At 36.3% G+C, this 19376-nt stretch overlaps 1 protein-coding gene across 1 annotated transcript in view; it reads right to left on the bottom strand.

The window, feature by feature from the left end:
* Positions 1 to 90: 90 nt before the first annotated feature.
* LOC121389013 (conserved oligomeric Golgi complex subunit 7-like) overlaps positions 91 to 19376 on the bottom strand; it is a 47484-nt gene continuing 28198 nt past the window's right edge. Inside the window, exons 13-23 of the mRNA XM_041520604.1 lie at positions 18538 to 18668; positions 14185 to 14259; positions 13238 to 13303; positions 10286 to 10421; positions 7941 to 8052; positions 7425 to 7528; positions 4474 to 4604; positions 4057 to 4140; positions 1592 to 1706; positions 695 to 826; positions 91 to 312 (exon numbers count right to left, since the gene is read on the bottom strand). Of these exons, the coding sequence (XP_041376538.1) occupies positions 146 to 312; positions 695 to 826; positions 1592 to 1706; positions 4057 to 4140; positions 4474 to 4604; positions 7425 to 7528; positions 7941 to 8052; positions 10286 to 10421; positions 13238 to 13303; positions 14185 to 14259; positions 18538 to 18668 (1253 nt within the window). The 3' untranslated portion in view covers positions 91 to 145. The remainder of the gene's footprint in view (positions 313 to 694; positions 827 to 1591; positions 1707 to 4056; positions 4141 to 4473; positions 4605 to 7424; positions 7529 to 7940; positions 8053 to 10285; positions 10422 to 13237; positions 13304 to 14184; positions 14260 to 18537; positions 18669 to 19376) is intronic.

The following is a 19376-nucleotide window of genomic DNA, read 5'->3' as shown; positions in this document are numbered from 1 at the left end:
AATGTTATGAGTGACCAGGTAAAAATCCTTCACTAACTGGTGCCTATAACAAAAGATGGTACAGTGGTGTTGGAAACATACCAACACCCACCCACCACCACCACCCACCACCACCCACCCACTCGGGTCCTACACAGAGAAACAGTTACAATTCTATCTCTCTCATTGCTGCAATTGCATGAGCAATTCTTTGCGGCGCTGATTCTGCAATGTCGGTGAATTCCTCGGGTTTCGCTTGCAGCAGAGTGTCAATATTGCGCAGTGTATCGGAGATCTGAATTCCTAAGTCATCTAACACATTGTTGAGATAGTCTGAAACAAAGAACACAGCATTTCAGTATTTCGAAAATATACGTATAATAAAATAAAGAAAGAAGGAAGGAAATATTTCATTTAACGACGCACTCAACACATTTTATTAACGGTTATATGGCATCAGACCACATAGATACTGAGGGAGAAAACCCGCTATCGCAACTTCATGGACTATTCTTTTCGATTAGCAGCAAGGGATCTTTTATATGCACTGGCTAGAGTGAGAAATAGCCCAATGGACCCACCGACAGGGATCGATCCCAAACCGACCGCGCATCAAGCGAGCACTTTAACATTGGGCTACGTCTCGCCCCTAACATATACATCGGTTACCGGGTGTCAGTCAAGGTAAGGTGGCGGGCTATAGGTAAGGACATACCGATATCAGTGATGAGCTGTTTGGTGGCGTGAGGGGTCAGCTGATGAATTTTGATGATTTCTTCAGAAAACATGTGCATCGTTCCCTTGGCAACCGATTCGAGCCATAGATCAGCCAAATGCTCAGACATTTCTGAAAGGTATTAAAAATACTTAACTATTAAACAGTAAAAAAATGGAATTATTATTATACTTACTTTTCTCAAATCAAATCCAGGTTCAATTTGCCCACTTGTCTGTGTGCTTCAGATACTAAAATTTAATAATATTGGCTAAAAACAAATCCAGAAAACTTTGGGAAGGGGTCTTGAAAGGGGTGGTGGCTTGAAATGTGAATGACAAAAGCGTAATACATGATCAGAGTTGAATGGGCAAAATTTCACTAAATTTAAAAATAATGTTGAGTTTTTCCTCAAAGAATGAAAATAGGAACAGTTCTGGGGTGGTGCCAAAATTGAAAATCCAAACATGTTTTTACATCTCCATATCCAATTTCGTTAAAGTTTGTTTTGTTTAATGACACTAGAGAACATCGATTAATTAATTATCGACTACTGGATATCAAACATTTGGTAACTCTGACATAGTCTTAAGAGAGAAAATCCACTACAGGACAGCACATACCACGGCCTTGAGCCCAGTTGTGGTGCACTGGTTGGAATGAAAAAAAAATCAATTGAATGGATCCAACGATGTGACTCGATCCTGCGACACCAGCACCATAGGCGAGCACTCAACCAACTGAGCTAACTCCCGCCACAGTATATCCAAGTTAGATTCAGACACATCTACCCTGCACATAGTTTCTGACCTTGCCAGTCCAGGATACAAGAGGAGAAGGGTGTAAGCCACAATCCAAACCTGACAGATTTTATTTAATGATGCTGTAGATTTGTACCTTGTTCATCTGTATACAGCAGTTTTCCATGTTTCAGTGCAACAGTGAGAGACGAACTGTCCTGCAGAGTGAATGGGTCAAGATGCTGAGGCAGTGTCATCAGGTATTGACCTATCTGAAAACATATAAACAAACAACTCAAAAACACTGTTTGAATATCTTCAGGTACACTGTAGAAATGTCATCGGGTATTGGCCTATTTGAAAACATATAAACAAACCACTCAGACACACCGTAGAAATGTCATCAGGTATTGACCTATTTGAAAACATATAAACAAACCACTCAGACACACCGTAGAAATGTCATCAGGTATTGACCTATTTGAAAACATATAAACAAACCACTCAGACACATCATAGAAACGTCATCAGGTATTGACCTATTTGAAAACATATAAACAAACCACTCAGACACACTGTAGAAACGTCATCAAGTACTGACCTATCTGGGGAAAAAAAAATTAACAAATGACTTAGACACTCTGTAGAAATGTCATCAGGTATTGGCCTATCTGAAAAACACAAAAGTTAACGGTAACAGCTGTTAGACAGGCTACCTGAAATGATGTCCAAAATATATCAAACTGTATAGCTGACAATGTCACCAAATAAACTATCAACAAAATGTATGACTGGTGGTGGTATAACATAATGATCTATCTACAAAACACTGTCTCACTGAAATATCAGTTAATTCAAAACACATTTGAAATAGTCACTGAAGTACAGAATTATATTTTGTTAACTTGACGATTATGCAAATATCATTTACGTAACCTAACAATTGGTTACCTAAGAAAAACAAATCATGTGACCTCATGTTACCAAAAAGTCTGACACATTGTCTTCTGCATATAGGAAGGAAATGTTTTATTTAACGATGCACTCAACACATTTCATTTACAGTTATATTGCATCGGACATATAGTTAAGGACCACACAGATATTGAGGGAGGAAACCCACTGTCGCCACTTCATGGCTACAATTTTTGATGAGCATATGTACTATCCCATAGACAGGATAGCACATACCACGGCCTTTGATGTACCAGTCATGTCTGCATATAGATGACGATAATGAAATTAATGAGTCTGTTAATTCTTTTACAAAGAAAGAAAGAAAAGAAATGCTCTATTTAATGACACACCCAACACACCCCATTCAGTTATATGGCGCCAGACACACGGCTAAGGACCACACAGAGGAAACCCGCTGTCGCCACTACATGGGCCACTCCTCCGACCAGCAGCAAGGGATCCCTCACCTGTGTCTCCCACAGGCAGGACAGCACAAACCATGGCCTTTGTTGAACCAGTTATGGATCACTGGTCGGTGCAAGTGGTTTACACCTACCCACTGAGCCTTGCGGAGCACTCACTCAGGGTTTGGAGTTGGTATCTGGATTAAAAATCCCATGCCTCGACTGGGATCCGAACCCAGTACCTACCAGCCTGTAGACCGATGGCCTACCACGACGCCGGTATTAATTCTTTTACATTCATTGGGGTATGATAAATAATAAAAAAATCAACCACAAAAACTGTGAATTATGTTTTTGGTTTTACACAATAACTTATAAAAATAACAAGACTTATAATTAAATTTTAAACATACTTAATAATAATGTTAAAAGTTTTTATATTTTATTTGGAATTATATTTTTGGTTAAAAACAATAGCGCTCAATAAGACAAAGAACCAATATAAAGTGACTTCATCAGATATGTTGTTCCCTTACAAGTGTTTTGTTCATCGAGAAATAAACTCGCATTGATACAACTACATCAATGGGATGATGTTAAACTGTAATGAATGAAAGAAAGAAATATTTTATTTAACAATGCACTCAACATATTTTATATAGTTATATGGCGACAGACCATGGTTCATACAGAAATTTCAAACCTAAATTTAGGGGCTTTTTAGGGTCAATGTAAGTAAAACTTACGGACTAAAACTTTACTGTCCACCATTCAAATAGGGACCTTTTAGGGCAACCCTTAAAATTTAGGGCCTTTTCAAGCATGTGCGAACCTTGCAGACATATGGTTAAGGATCACAAAACATATATTTAGAGAGGAAACCCACTGTCGCCACTTCATGGGCTACTCTTTACGATTAGCAGCAAGGGATCTTTTATATGCACCATCCCACAGACAGAGTAGTACATACCACAGCCTTTGATATAACAGTCGTGGTGCACTGGCTGGAACGAGAAATAGCCCAATGGGCCCACCGACGGGGATCGATCCCAGACTGACCGCATATTGAGCAAGCGCTTTACCACTGGGCTATGCCCTGGCCCCTGTAATGAAGGTAACAGAAATTTAATCACTAGATGGTGAAGTGAAAATATTTCCATTTCAGTACGAGACTACTTGTCAAGTTGCATTATGTTTAAAACTCCAATTTGAGTTCAGATTTGGTGAACAGCAGCTCTCTCCCAGCAGTAATCATTTGTACCTTTGTTATATACTCCTGTGGTGAGATACTGAAGGTTGGGAGGTCAGAGGTCATGGCTCCACCGGCACTGTGAGATGTCCATATCTGTAACGAAACAAAGAAATGGAAATATTAGTTTAAATATTAACCATGTATACATGTATTGGATGGATGGATGGATGGATGGAGGAAGGGATGGAGGCAGTGATGGATGGAGGGATGAATGCATGGACATGTGAACATATGGATGGAAGGATGGTGCAACAAATGAATGGATGTATGGATGGATGGATGGATGGTGCAACAGATGGATGTATGAACAGATGGATGGGTGGATGGACAGACAGACGAACAGATGGACGAACAGACGGATGGACTGACGGACATTTGAATGGCCAAGACAGACAGAAAGACAAACAAAAACAGAGGTTCACCAACCTCCATGTTAGAGAGGTTACTGAGGTATTTCTGCAGCTGAGCGAAGACAATGTCAAAGCCAAACTTGTGCACTTCTTCACTCAGTCGACTCATCTGGGCCTTGACATCTGTCAACACGGATGGCGTGTCACCTGGGAAATCACAAACATTAACATTAAAACTTGTCTTCAACATGGGGAAATCACAAACATTAATATTAAAATGGCTTCAACATGGTGAAATCACAAACATTAACATTAAAACTTGGCTTCAAAATGGGGAAATAAACATTAGTATTAAAACTGGGTTTCAACATGGGGAAATCACAAACATTAATATTAAAATTGGGTTTCAACATGGGGAAATCACAAACATTAATATTAAAATTGGGCTTCAACATGGGGAAATCACAAACATTAATATTAAAACTGGGTTTCAACATGGTGAAATCACAAACATTAATATTAAAACGGCTTCATCATGGTGAAATCACAAACATAAACATTAAAACTGGGCATCAACATGGGGAAATCACAAACATGAATATTAAAACGGCTTCATCATGGTGAAATCACAAACATAAACATTAAAACTGGGCTTCAACATGGGGAAATCACAAACATGAACATTAAAACTGGGCTTCAACATGGGTAAATTACAGACATAAACATTAAAACTGGGCTTCAACATGGGGAAATCACAAACATGAACATTAAAACTTGGCTTAAACATGGGAAAATTACAAACATGAACATTAAAACTGGGCTTCAAAATGGGGAAATTACAGACATAAACATTAAAACTGGACTTCAACATGGAAAAAATCATAAACATTAACGTTAAAATTGGGCTGTAACATGGGGAAATCACAAACATGAATATTAAAACGGCTTCATCATGGTGAAATCACAAACATTAATATTAAAATTGGGCTTCAACATGGGGAAATAACAAACATTAATATTAAAACTGGGCTTCAACATGGGGAAATCACAAACATGAATATTAAAACGGCTTCATCATGGTGAAATCACAAACATAAACATTAAAACTGGGCTTCAACATGGGGAAATCACAAACATGAACATTAAAACTTGGCTTCAACATGGGAAAATTACAAACATGAACATTAAAACTGGGCTTCAACATGGGGAAATTACAGACATAAACATTAAAACTGGACTTCAACATGGAAAAAATCATAAACATTAACGTTGAAATTGGGCTTTAACATGGGGAAATCACAAACATGAATATTAAAACGGCTTCATCATGGTGAAATCACAAACATTAATATTAAAATTGGGCTTCAACATGGGGAAATAACAAACATTAATATTAAAACTGGGCTTCAACATGGGGAAATCACAAACATTAATATTAAAACGGCTTCATCATGGTGAAATCACAAACATAAACATTAAAACTGGGCTTCAACATGGGGAAATCACAAACATGAATATTAAAACGGCTTCATTATGGTGAAATCACAAACATAAACATTAAAACTTGGCTTCAACATGGGGAAATCACAAACATGAACATTAAAACTGGGCTTCAACATGGGGAAATCACAGACATAAATATTAAAACTGGGTTTCAACATTTTTTTTTACATATTTTCAGACTAGCTCCATTTAATGTTATATTTTTATATGCCATTACTCTCTTTATAGTATGTACATTTGTTGTAAGACCACGATTTTAAGGCATAAATAAGTAAATAAAATAAAATAAAATAAAAGAAAGAAAGAAAGAAAGAAAGAAAGAAAGAAAGAAAGAAAGAAAAGAAAGAAAGAAAGAAAGAAAGAGAAAGAAAGAAAGAAAGAAAGAGAAAGAAAGAAAGAAAGAAAGAAATATACCAGAAAGAAAGAAATAATGAAAATTACCACTTATTGTAGAAAAGCATTGTCTAGAAATTACCACATTTTGTGGATAAGCAAGCATGACTGTCATTAGAAATTACAAGTAACCAGTCTTTACAAATTACCATGTACAATAAACTAGTAACCAGTCTTTAAACAATATCACTTATTGCAGATGAGTATGACCACTAACATGTATTGTAGACAGGTAACCATGGTCTTTAGAAAGACTACAAATTACAGACGATGTCTTTAGAAAGACTACAAATTACAGACGAGTAACCATCGTATATAGAAAGACCTCTTATTTCAGACAAGTAACCATGGCCTCTAGAAAGACCACATGTTGCAGACAAGTAACCATGGTCTCTAGAAAGATCACTTATTGCAGACAAGTAATCATGGTCTCTAGAAAGATCACTTATTGCAGACAAGTAACCATGGTCTCTAGAAAGATTTCTTATTACAGACAAGTAACCATGGTCTCTAGAAAGAACACTTATTGTAGACAAGTAACCATGGTCTCTAGAAAGATCACTTATTACATACAAGTAACCATGGTCTCTTGAAAGATTTCTTATTACAGACAAGTAACCATGGTCTCTAGAAAGATTACTTATTGTAGACAAGTAACCTTGGTCTCTAGAAAGATTTCTTATTGTAGACAAGTAACCATGGTCACTAGAAAGATCTCTTATTGCAGACAAGTAACCATGGTCTCTAGAAAGATTTCTTATTACAGACAAGTAACCATGGTCTCTAGAAATATTTCTTATTACAGACAAGTAACCATGATCTCTAGAAAGATTACTTATTCTAGACAAGTAACCTTGGTCTCTAGAAATATTACTTATTACAGACAAGTAACCATGGTTTTGTAAACCTTTAAACAACTGGCCTCTATAAAGAATCAGTTTTTTTTGTACAGATATAAATCTATGTGGAGAGGTTATATTTGATATAAATCTATGTGGAGAGGTTATATTTGATATAAATCTATGTGGAGAGGTTATATTTGATATAAATCTATGTGGAGAGGTTATATTTGATATAAATCTATGTGGAGAGGTTATATTTGATGGAAGTCAAAGCACGACAGATAACTACCTTCCTCCAGACTTGTAACCATGGTTTCCAGAGCTGCTATAGCCGATTCGTCATCAAGAAACAAAGATGCCTGGAACTGGAGCGTGGATCTCCGCAAACTGCACCTGGCAAATGAAAATAAAATCAGTGTTACTGTGCGTACTGGAACCTCCCAACAGCAGGTTATCTCAGAGATCAGTTATTTATTATGATAGTCCATCCCACAGGGAACGCACTTTTTCATACTATGGAATTTGCTACAACTTATTTATTTTCGAGCCGATTATTTTGTAACTTGCACACAAAAATAGTATGCTTCTGTTATTTCCTAAACACTTTTACTTCTCAAACCAAACTGAGATTATTTACCAAAAACACTTTTCTTAGAAGGATGGGATGGACAACATGTAGAAGTAGAATTTATTACCCATATGCGATGAGAAAAGCGGGGAAAGAAAAGTGATCTTTCCCGAGGGAAAGAAAAAAACCCTTTCTTCCCCTAGATAGGTTTGACGTCATAAACAGTGCTTCATTTACTTTTTGACGGTGTCTTTGGTTGGAGACGAGGAGCCAAGGTATTTTCCGACACTGTGGAGTATACTGCTGATGAGGAGTTCGTCCAGCTGTTCAGTGTGTGTGATCAAGTCACCTGGAAGATAATACAATAATTTATTATATACATAGCAATGAAATATATAGATCTATGGAAACCATAAGTGTGATATCCGTTGAAAAGTCATATTTTCACTGTATTTTAGCTACTGTGAAAATACAGAAATCATATTTACTTTTTTGTAAACGTTCATGATTAAATTATCTCCCTTTGTTTCGTTTCTTCGCATTTAAGTTTGATGATTACCAATGCATCTGATCATATTTGAAAAAAAAAAAATGCAAGCTAAATAACTGTACATGTACCTGTAAAAAAGAGATATGCAGTGCAATTACAATACAATATCTAAAACGAATTGAATATGAAGCTAAATAATGATGATATAATGTCCTGTCATTGAGTGCAAGTTAAAATTTAACAGCATTCGATTCATTTTGTTTTTGTGGGGGTTTCTGGAGTGATCGTTTTGTCAGATATGTTTGCACAGCAGTATTATTAAATATATGTTACTTTAATAATTAAATAAAGATAATTTTTATTCAAATCTCTTTTAAAAAGTCTATCGTCAAGAAATATATCATGGTGTTACATGTTTTCGATAGGAAATGCGAAAGATATTAACAGAAATCAAAAGATATTGTCAAAAATTAGGAAAGATGTATAGAATAAATAAACAATTTCTTGGGGGTTTTTCAAATACGATTTTTAGATCAACTCACAAATTTGTGAAAATATGGTTTTCACACATCTCTCCTATATTTGTGCTTATAAAGTATGCCTTCATTTGAGTACATTGAGCATTAATGGGTTAAGCGCAAATCACACTATACGATGCTACGCAACTCAACTATTGAGTTGAGTCACGTTGTGTAGTGTTTATTAAAGTTTTTGTTTAATGACACCACTAGAGCACACTGATTAATTAATCATCAGCTATTGGATGTCAAACAGCCTTACCCACAAACAGGAAAGCACATACCACGGCCTTCGACTAGTTGTGGTGCACTGGTTGGAACGAGAAAGAAAAAAAACACAATCAGTTGAATAGATCCATCGAGGTGGTTCGATCCTATGACGCAAGCACCTCAGGTGAACATACAACCGAGTTAGCTTTTTCGTTTCATTTTAATGTATTTTCATGCTTATATCCAATTAAGGTTCAAGCATGCTGTCCTGGGCACACATCTCAGCTAACTGGGCTATCTGTCCAGGACAGGGGGTTAGTGGTTACCGTATTTGACCGGAAATTAGCCCATGTCTTTGAATAAGCCCCCCTTCGTTTTGATAGCATTTAAGAAATTAGGCCCTCATTCGTAAATAAGCCCACCCCCAACTTCGTCACCTTATAAATAACATGAAACTGCAAGTTTGCTCAAAGTTCATTTAAAAGGTCATACCTCCTGCAGACAATTAAACACAAATGTAATACAATCTTTTACCACCAGTGAGATTTAGCAGTCTAACAGTAACAGTGTGTAACATTGTTTTCAATTTCATGCCTGCAGTATTTCTTTGAAGTTCCCATGCCAAAGTCTCAACTGAAACTAATATCTATTTTTACCACCACACTGGGTCTGCAGTTAATGTTAATTAGGCAAATACCTTATTCTGATTGGCTAAGAACAATGACCTAGATTGACAACTCTTTGTAGTGTAAGCTGGTTGCCTGTGTCAGAAAGTGTATATGCTATTGAGTTTGTTGTTAATTGCTGTTATTTTAAGTCTTCTCAGCAATAAATTCTGGATGTAAATAAACAGCACTGGTAAGTAATTGTAACATAGAAGGTGTGTTTCTGATAATTAGATACTAGTAAAATAAACAATTATTATTTATTAATAACAAATGGAACACTAATTAATAGATGTGCTACTGAACGTTTTTTGTTTTCTTCCTAGTTTTTTCAACAAAACTGGCCCCTTGTCTGGGAATAAGCCCACCCCATGCTAAACTCACAATGAGTTGTCTTGGCCCCCTGGGCTTATTTCCGGTCAAATATGGTAATTGTTAGTAGCTAGTGAGAGAGAAGAGGGTGTAGTGGTCATTAAAACTTGCTCTGGAGCCGGTACCGGGCAGCGAACCCAGTACCTACCAGCCTTATGTCCGATGGTAAAACCACGACGCCACCGAGGCCAGTCGACTGAGCTAAATCCCACACTGTAGTGTTTATTAAAAAACCAGTCATCTGCGACTGATTTTCAATGGGCCCCACCACATTTGACATGCCTGAACAACAGCCATCGTGATCTAGGCTTTACTAAAAGCACGCACCACACGTCTGGATTATTCGAAGAGAATGCTGGAAGTTGGACCAGTCTTCAGAGTCGGTGACATGGCTCGTGCGACACTTCTCACGGATGTTGCCAAGGACGCGATGGAACTCATGGCAGTAGTTGGTAAAATACGTCTGAAAATGGGGAAATCGCGACATCAACACAAGTAATTAACCTTATTAGATCTATAATCTATAATTATAGCTAGATATCATCATAAGAATACCTTTCTCATCTTGAAATTTAATTTTATTAACCAAACGACTTTAAGTGAACGGTGCCATACAGTGCTACATTTTTCCATTATGGAATGGAATGGAAAATTGTTTAACATGCACATTCAGAGCAAGCTGTTGTTGCACACGCCTGTCCTGGGCACAAGTACCAGCCTCAGCCGGTTCTTCCATCCAGGACAGTTTTTGCATTTGTAGCAAGGGATCTTTTATATGCACCATCCCACAGACAGGTTAGCACATACCGTAGCATTTGATATACCAGTCGTGGTTCACTGGCTGGAACAAGAAATAGCCCAATGGGCCCATCGACAGGGATCGATCCTAGACCGACCGTGCATCAGGAGAATGCTTTACCACTGAGCTACATCCTGCCTCATTGTGTTGTTTATGGTTTATTTCAAATGTAAAAGTTACAACAGAAATTGTGTTATTCATGATTAAGTAGTTCTTATCTTCTTCTTGTTTAAAAAGGTCATATTTTTTTTTTTATTAAAGTCATACTGTCAAGGATTTAAGGACCTTATTTCTCCAAAAATGGATAATTAAAAATTACATTATATTATTGTTGGAAACCAAATCTAGCTATTGCATCACCTTAAATGAACCATGATGGAGTGAAAACCATGTCAACCCTCTCGGCAATTTTAGTTTTTTAATTATGGACCATTGCCAAAATTTAATTATTTTTACAAAATGTCATTAATAAATGGAGTATGGTGGTTATGAAGATGGTTGAATAAAGTACATTTAGGGACAAATCAAATTATTTTTGTTCAGTTAATACTTTGTTAGACCATTAAATAGGTCAGTAGTCTGTGACAATATGCCTTTAATTAAAATTAATTTCTTATTTTTAATTTAACCATACACTGAGATGAACTACCATAGATGTAAGTTTGTGAGAAATGTTTATGCAAAAGTTTTGTTGCCAAAACAATTACGTCTACCAGCAAAGTACATGATATGCCTGTCGTAAGTAACAGACCACGATCCCAAGATGTACTTGCATCAAAGGTCTGAGGATCCTGCAGTGCTCTACACTTGTTTTTATACCTTACTCTTCTTTAGCTAGTGGACCAAAACATTTTACTCGCCCAGCTTAAAATTTTACCCACCAAGCTTAAAATCTTACTAGCGACACTGCTCTTTTGTATCATTTATTCATGTGTTGTAACCATCATAACATTATCAATGACTTATGCTGCTCAATTAAATAAATAATTTGAAACAATGAAATGGTTTAGTTTTTACTCAATCATGAATTTGAAATGAGGACCATTTCAGAAATGATTGCATGAGGGAGGTGGGAAGTATTTAGTTTATGCTTTAAAAAATCACATCGTTTTAAACACGTTGTCGGTAAGTAAATATTGACAAACAACCCTTCTCTCTCCCATAACATTTGTAACGCATGTGTTGGTCCACCATAGAGAATTACGTAATTGTTGAAATACCCACTGTGTAATGCATTCCTTAATAATCAGTCCCATTTTGCAAGTTTGATTACAATGTGGATAGTATGAACGGAGTGTCCTATCATTCTCATTATCTTAATATAAAAAACTTTCCAATTTCTCCCACGATTTCAATTTGTTTCGACCGTTTCTGTTACTTTCCTCCGACTCTTGTCTACTGAGCTGTCCACACCATCGCCTACCTGTCTCAACTTCCTCCACGGGTGCAGTCTCTGTGTATTTCCCTGCATCCACCTGGCATCCTCGTCCTCTGCTGCTAATAAAGCTGGTTTGACCCACGGCATTAACAACCGCCAGTAGTCGGGGTGCATAGTAGGTGGTTACAAGAGCCTCTTAACAATGCCAGAAGTAACTACTGAACACTCCCCGAAGTGGTCAAACTAAGCTCACAGCTAAAAGCTGATGGGAAATGACAGGTGTGTGGCACAAATAGCCACAAGAGACAAGCACATGTCGCCGTTGGAGAGACAAGGACTTGGATGTGGATGTGGACAGCGAAAGAAGTTGAAAGATAGGAGGAGTCGCCAGATCGGGAAGAAATGAGATGGAATTCAGAGGAAAGAAAGGAAACGGGGCAGTGGGATTAAAAAAATAATAATAATAAAAATGAGCGGTGAGTGAGCAACCTTTAGTTGATTTTGTACCAGTGTTCTTCAATCGAATGCAACCACTAGTAATGTACCATAGTGAATCGGTTATGTATAGTACAATACAGTATTCGGAACTTTTTAGTCAGTCGATCACATACATGATCCAGAAATCGATATCTATTGAGATATTTCAAATGTTTGTGTGCATTAAAGTATGTGGATTGTTTTCGCCAAATCACTGCCGGCACTAAAATCTGTGATGAGTTCCGAACGGTACGGAATTCACAATGATCAATCGGACAACTTCGTAAATAACGAAGTGTTCTCACTGCACAATGATGTCAACAAATTTCTTTGGTTTTTGCTGTTAGGATTCTGAACACACAGGCCAAATAATTTAATACGTAGACGTTTTTGGAGTCAGTCCCCAGACGGCGACGATAATAAATTCATTCAAGACGCCACATAAAACACTGTCCTGTATGAACTGATTAAGAAGATATGGCCTGCATGAAAAGTAGGTCATATGGCACGTGACACATCGCCAAGCCAAGATGTACTTGCAAGCAAGGTCCGATGATGCTATTATCAATTGATAAGAAAGATATAAAAAACAACATATCTCATCTTCTGACTTAATTTTAATTACCTTGATTGCTGCCAAAAGCCCCTCATAGCAGAATCCATTTGTTAACTTTTGACATCTTTCATTTGCCTGTAAAAAGAGTAATAATATATTTATTATTATAATACAAATCAATATTGAAAATAATGTAACATGATATGCTGTATATCATGTACTATGTATCACAAAATATATTATATAATTTAAAAATATCTGATCAAATGAACATAGCCGGTTTGTAATTCACAAAACATGTCTAAAAGAAACATTTTGAGAGTGAGAGTGAGAGTGAGAGTGAGAGTGAGAGTGAGAGAGAGAGAGAGAGAGAGAGAGAGAGAGAGAGAGAGAGAGAGAGAGTGAGAGTGACAGACGGACAGACAGACAGAGACAGAGAGAGACAGAGAGAGGGAGAGGGAGAGAGACAGAGAGAGGGAGAGAGAGAGAGAGAGAGAGAGAGAGAGAGAGAGAGAGAGAGAGAGAGAGAGAGAGAGAGAGAGAGAGAGAGAGAGAGAGGGAGGGAGAGGGAGAGAGAGAGAGAGAGAGAGAGAGAGAGAGAGAGAGAGAGAGAGAGAGAGAGAGAGAGAGAGAGAGAGAGAGAGAGAGAGAGAGAGAGAGAGAGAGAGAGAGAGAGACAGACAGACAGACAGACAGACAGACAGACAGAGAGAGAGAGAGAGAGAAAGTGAAACGGGACTGAGACAGAGAGGAGAGAGAATAGGCAAGGCTATGGGGAAAAATGATGGTTATTTTGTGTGGGAGGGTGTTTTCATATTAGTATTAGTTAAATATTGCAGTGTAATCCCTCTCAAAACAATTACTTTTAATTATTAATCATTATTGATATATTATTTATAATGCACTTGGCAACAAATGCCATTCATAAAATAATGGTGGATGGGAGGGAAAATTGCAATTTAACCGTTTTAACAAATAAATCCTTTTCTGTTAGTCCGCGGGGTGAAAACACAGACCTGATTGGCAGCATTGAATAGTTTATTCACGGATTCTCCCAGCAGTTGTACGGTATCCATCACCTCCATGTGATCCTAAATTTCAAAACAAACATCAGTACGGTAAAATTAAACAATTTATCAACAAAACAAATACTGTAAATCAGGAAATGTTAGCGACCATGAAATTTTAGCAAATTTAGCAAGGCCATTCAAGATGCTAATATTTCATAACACTAGATTTAAAGAGATGTATAACAGATGGTTCCGAAAATCTTCTCTTTTCTTGATTCTTTTTTTTAATATATATCCCACTGCCCCCTTTCCTTTCTCTCCTTTGAGTTCCATCTCATTTCTTCCCGATTTGGCAACTCCTCCTATCTTTCAACTTTTTTCGCTGTCCACATCCCAGTCCTTGTCTCTCCAACCACAACAGGTGCTTGTCTCTTGTGGCTCTGAAAATCTTTGTGAGATAGTTTTGTCGGTGATTAACTGAACACACAACAATGGTTATCGGGGATATTTTTAAGAAAGAAAAATGGGTCAAAATACGTACCTGAAAATATTTTTAGGGTATTCATGCGTACCCTAACGTTTTCAAATATGCACTTTAAAGTCTTATGTATGTATGTATGTGTATATATATATATATATATATATATATATATATATATATATATATATATATATATATATATACAGTAGAATCTCATTGGCTCGAACACTGTCGGTGCATCTAAGTCTGTTCGACCCATCGGGTAGTTCGAACTATGCATTCGGCCGTTGTCGGGTGCTTCTGTAACACAAAAACCAATCGGAAGACCTCGCATATTTCCGTAAAACTGGCTTGGGCGAGATGGTCTGATTGTCTCATGAGTAATGAAGTCGTCGTCAAATGTCAGATGAGATACATATTTGTAACTATTATTTATCACCATTAAATAAACAAATAACAAACACACTGGTTCTGTATTTATAAATATTTATTTATTTAAAAAATTGTTCTTTATTATGCTATTGTAGAATCTTTTGCAACATATTGACAACGTTGAGAAAAAAATGAATGCATGAAGCACAGGCATAGGGCCTTTACCTGTTATTTTGCAATCATTACATTAATATGCCGATGCTCAGGTGTAGAGTAGCGATTAAAATGATTAAAGTAAACCGGCGAGGCCTGGCTAGGCTCACCAATTGATTGGTGTTACAAGCAAAGTTCAATCAGCTAACGATTATCATAGTATAATTGTCTGTACTAGAAAGATAATTACCGATAGGTGTTAAATATACAACATGATAAGCCGGCATATGATCTAGGATTAATTCGTTCCACTTCCGAATTTATAATAACTTACTTTGAGACTGACGTAAAAGGGTCGATAAAAAATTTGTACATAAATAATTTGTTGTATTTCTTCCGAGAGACTTAGTCGTTTGAGCTAAATATGTTTAATTTTACAGTTCGGACCAATAAACTGGTTCGAGAGAAAGCTTCTGTTCGACCCTAGGGGTATTCGACCAATCAGCACCAAAATAAAAAGGTTTAATAGAGAAAAAAATCGGGACATTGTTTTTGGTTCGAGAATACCGGTAGGTTCGACCGTTGGGCGTTCTAGCCAATGAGATTCTACTGTATATATACACACACACACACACACATACATACATAAGACTTTATATATATATTTAATGTTAACATTTTGTTTAAGTGTTCCTGAATGACTTTAAACATAATTTGTTACAAAGACACAAAGTGTTACATCAAAGTATTTACTGTACTTTATTAATACATTATTACATTATTGAAATGATTTTTTTAAATGACCATAACTTCAGCACGAGCACTGGTAGGCTTCGCAAACCATCGAAGGTGTACTGTAGAATAAATCTCTGGCAGAAACCATGGTTATATGCTATTGATTACAAAGTTTGTTTTGTTTAACAATACCTCTAGAGCACATTGATTAATTAATCATCGGCTATTGGATGTCAAACATTTGGTAATTTTGACATATAGTCTTAGAGAGGAAACCCGCTATTTTTCCATTAGAAGCAAGAAGACAGGGAATATCACACAAATTATGACAGTATTCAAGGGAGTTAACTCAATGGTAGTTTTCAGGGGTTGGGACAAAGTTTGGTGGTATAAAGCACTTACTAAATGTTTGACATTCAATAGACAACAGACCTGTCAACCTTTAGTCAAGAGAAAGCAGGAGGTGTGTGTTGAAAAAGCAGGAGATTTGGTCAAAAAGCAGGAGATTTTTTAAATTCACACAATTTAACCCAAAATCGCAAGATTTAAAAAAAACATTATTACAATAAGTTATATGAATACTTTATAATGTCATATATACTTCTTAACTTTGGAACTTGGCATTAAAAAAAAAAAAAAATATATATATTATTATTTTTTTTTTTTTTTAAGTTTAAATATTATTATGATTTAATACATATTTAAACAAAAAAAAATATTTTATCCAAAAATGTTAAGAACATGAACAAGAAATAAAAAATTTAATTAGTACATTTACGGTATTACACTTACAGCCTTACAGGTTGCGTTACATTATCATTTGTGGTTAGTGTACCCAAGTACCAAAGACAAATTTATATAAATCTTATAAATTAATATTCAGTTTTTACTATAATGAGGAACGGTGGCGTGGTACTGATTTAAAATCATTATAATGATGCAATAAACATTGTATTTTCATTAATCATAAGTAAAACCTCATTACGGACATCGTGTGAAATATACCGGAATTATACCCATTTCCGTGAGTAACTTTATGTCAATGTCAAACAACATTTTTTAATTGTACAAAAATAATTTCTTGAAGTGTACCCTTATAACCAACATTTTACCGCACAAACATACAAAATTAACTGACACAAGTATGTTTATACAGCTAATTGGTCTTTTCGTTGTCTTGCTGTGACATGTGATTTTAACATGCATCGTGTGTATCGCTGTCAACTCAGATTTGTCATAGTTGCATTATGTAATCCAGTGGGAAGACATTTTACAATTCAGAGGTGTTATTAAAAGTAAAGTTTGTTTTATTTAACGACGCCACTAGAGCACATTGATTTTTAATCTTATCATCGGCTATTGGAACTAAATTGGATAGTTTTTTTGGTTTTATATGGCAACATTGAATGTCAATACACAGCCTGTTTAATTAGCGGCAACACGCTTCGTAGCCATTACGATGACAACAAACATTATAATAACACATCATTTTATAAACTCCATGTGCTTTTTTAACAATATAAATAGGCTATCCCACAATTCTCACTTCGGCAAAGGTTAAACAGTCGGGACAATTCGGCCTGTTACATTCTCGGAAACCGAAAGTAGTCGACATTTTCCGAATGAGAAAAAAAGGCAGAGTTACTTCCCTTCTGTTATTTTGACAAAAGAGGATCGATTTTTTTTTTATGCTTACAAAAATGTCATTTAACAGGAGAAACTGTCTCCCGCACAGGGTAAAGGAGATCTGATCAAATACCGGGAGACTCCCGCGGAATCCGGGAGGGTTGACAGGTCTGTAGACAATGATTAATAAACCAATGCTTATTCTTTTCTTTTTAGCAAAAAAGCAATTTAATACAGGATTTATAATACCTGATATGTTTTATAAAAATTTAAATAGCTTTTATTGGAAATAAAAACAGATGTAATGTCATCTGATATTTCACTATACAACTTGGCCAAAAAAAAAATTCATCCGATTTTAACTTTCATTTAGTTAACCTTTAAGCAAAAAAGTTGCAAATAATGTGCAAGTTAATAGTAAAAAAGTTACAAAAACTGGAGATACACTGGCTAAAAACTAGAGTCAATAGCTTGAAATATAAAACAAATTCCTGAGATGTGTAAGAACAAATCCCTGAGATGTGCAAGAACAAATCCCTGAGATGTGTAAGAACAAACAAATCCCTGAGATGTGTAAGAACAAATAAATCCCTGAGATGTGTAAGAACAAACAAATCCCTGAGATGTGTAAGAACAAACAAATCCCTGAGATGTGTAAGAACAAATCCCTGAGATGTGCAAGAACAAATCTCTGAGATGTGCAAGAACAAATCCCTGAGATGTGCAAGAACAAATCCCTGAGATGAGTATGAACAAATCCCTGAGATGTGCAAGAACAAATCCCTGAGATGTGCAAGAACAAATCCCTGAGATGTGTAAGAACAAATCTCTGAGATGTGCAAGAACAAATCCCTGAGATGTGCAAGAACAAATCCCTGAGATGTGCAAGAACAAATCCCTGAGATGTGTAAGAACAAATCTCTGAGATGTGCAAGAACAAATTGCTGAGATGTGTAAAAACAAACAAATTCCTGAGATGTGTAAGAACAAACCAGTGGAATGTTGTTGAGATCTCTGTCCAGGGCCACTTCTTCAAAGGTCTGGTACTTCTGTAGATATGGTCGGTATGGAGCCAGGATCATCCGGAGAAGTTTCTCCAAGCACTGTTCATGCTTTAGGTTGTCTGCAAAACATCAAAGAGTCAAAGCGTGCTTAACGCTACATGTTTAAATACAGACACTTTAGGCTGTCTGTAAAACATCAAAGAGTCAAAGCATGCTTAACGCTACATGTTTAAATACAGACACTTTAGGCTGTCTGTAAAACATCAAAGAGTCAAAGCGTGCTTAACACTACATGTTTAAATACAGACACTTTAGGTTGTCTGTAAAACATCAAAGAGTCAAAGCGTGCTTAACACTACATGTTTAAATACAGACACTTTAGGCTGTCTGTAAAACATCTCAGAGTCAAAGCGTGCTTAACACTACATGTTTAAATACAGACACTTTAGGTTGTCTGTAAAGCATCAAAGAGTCAAAGCGTGCTTAACACTACATGTTTAAATACAGACACTTTAGGTTGTCTGTAAAGCATCAAAGGTTCAAAGCGTGCTTAACACTACATGTTTAAATACAGACACTTTAGGCTGTCTGTAAAACATCTCAGAGTCAAAGCGTGCTTAACACTACATGTTTAAATACAGACACTTTAGGTTGTCTGTAAAGCATCAAAGAGTCAAAGCGTGCTTAACACTACATGTTTAAATACAGACACTTTAGATTGTCTGTAAAGCATCAAAGAGTCCAAGCGTGCTTAACACTACATGTTTAAATACAGACACTTTAGGTTGTCTGTAAAGCATCAAAGGTTCAAACCGTGCTTAACACTA

This window comes from Gigantopelta aegis, chromosome 14 (assembly GCF_016097555.1).
Source record: "Gigantopelta aegis isolate Gae_Host chromosome 14, Gae_host_genome, whole genome shotgun sequence".
Lineage (NCBI taxonomy): Eukaryota > Metazoa > Mollusca > Gastropoda > Neomphalida > Peltospiridae > Gigantopelta > Gigantopelta aegis.
This window is presented reverse-complemented; position numbering and strand designations above follow the sequence as displayed.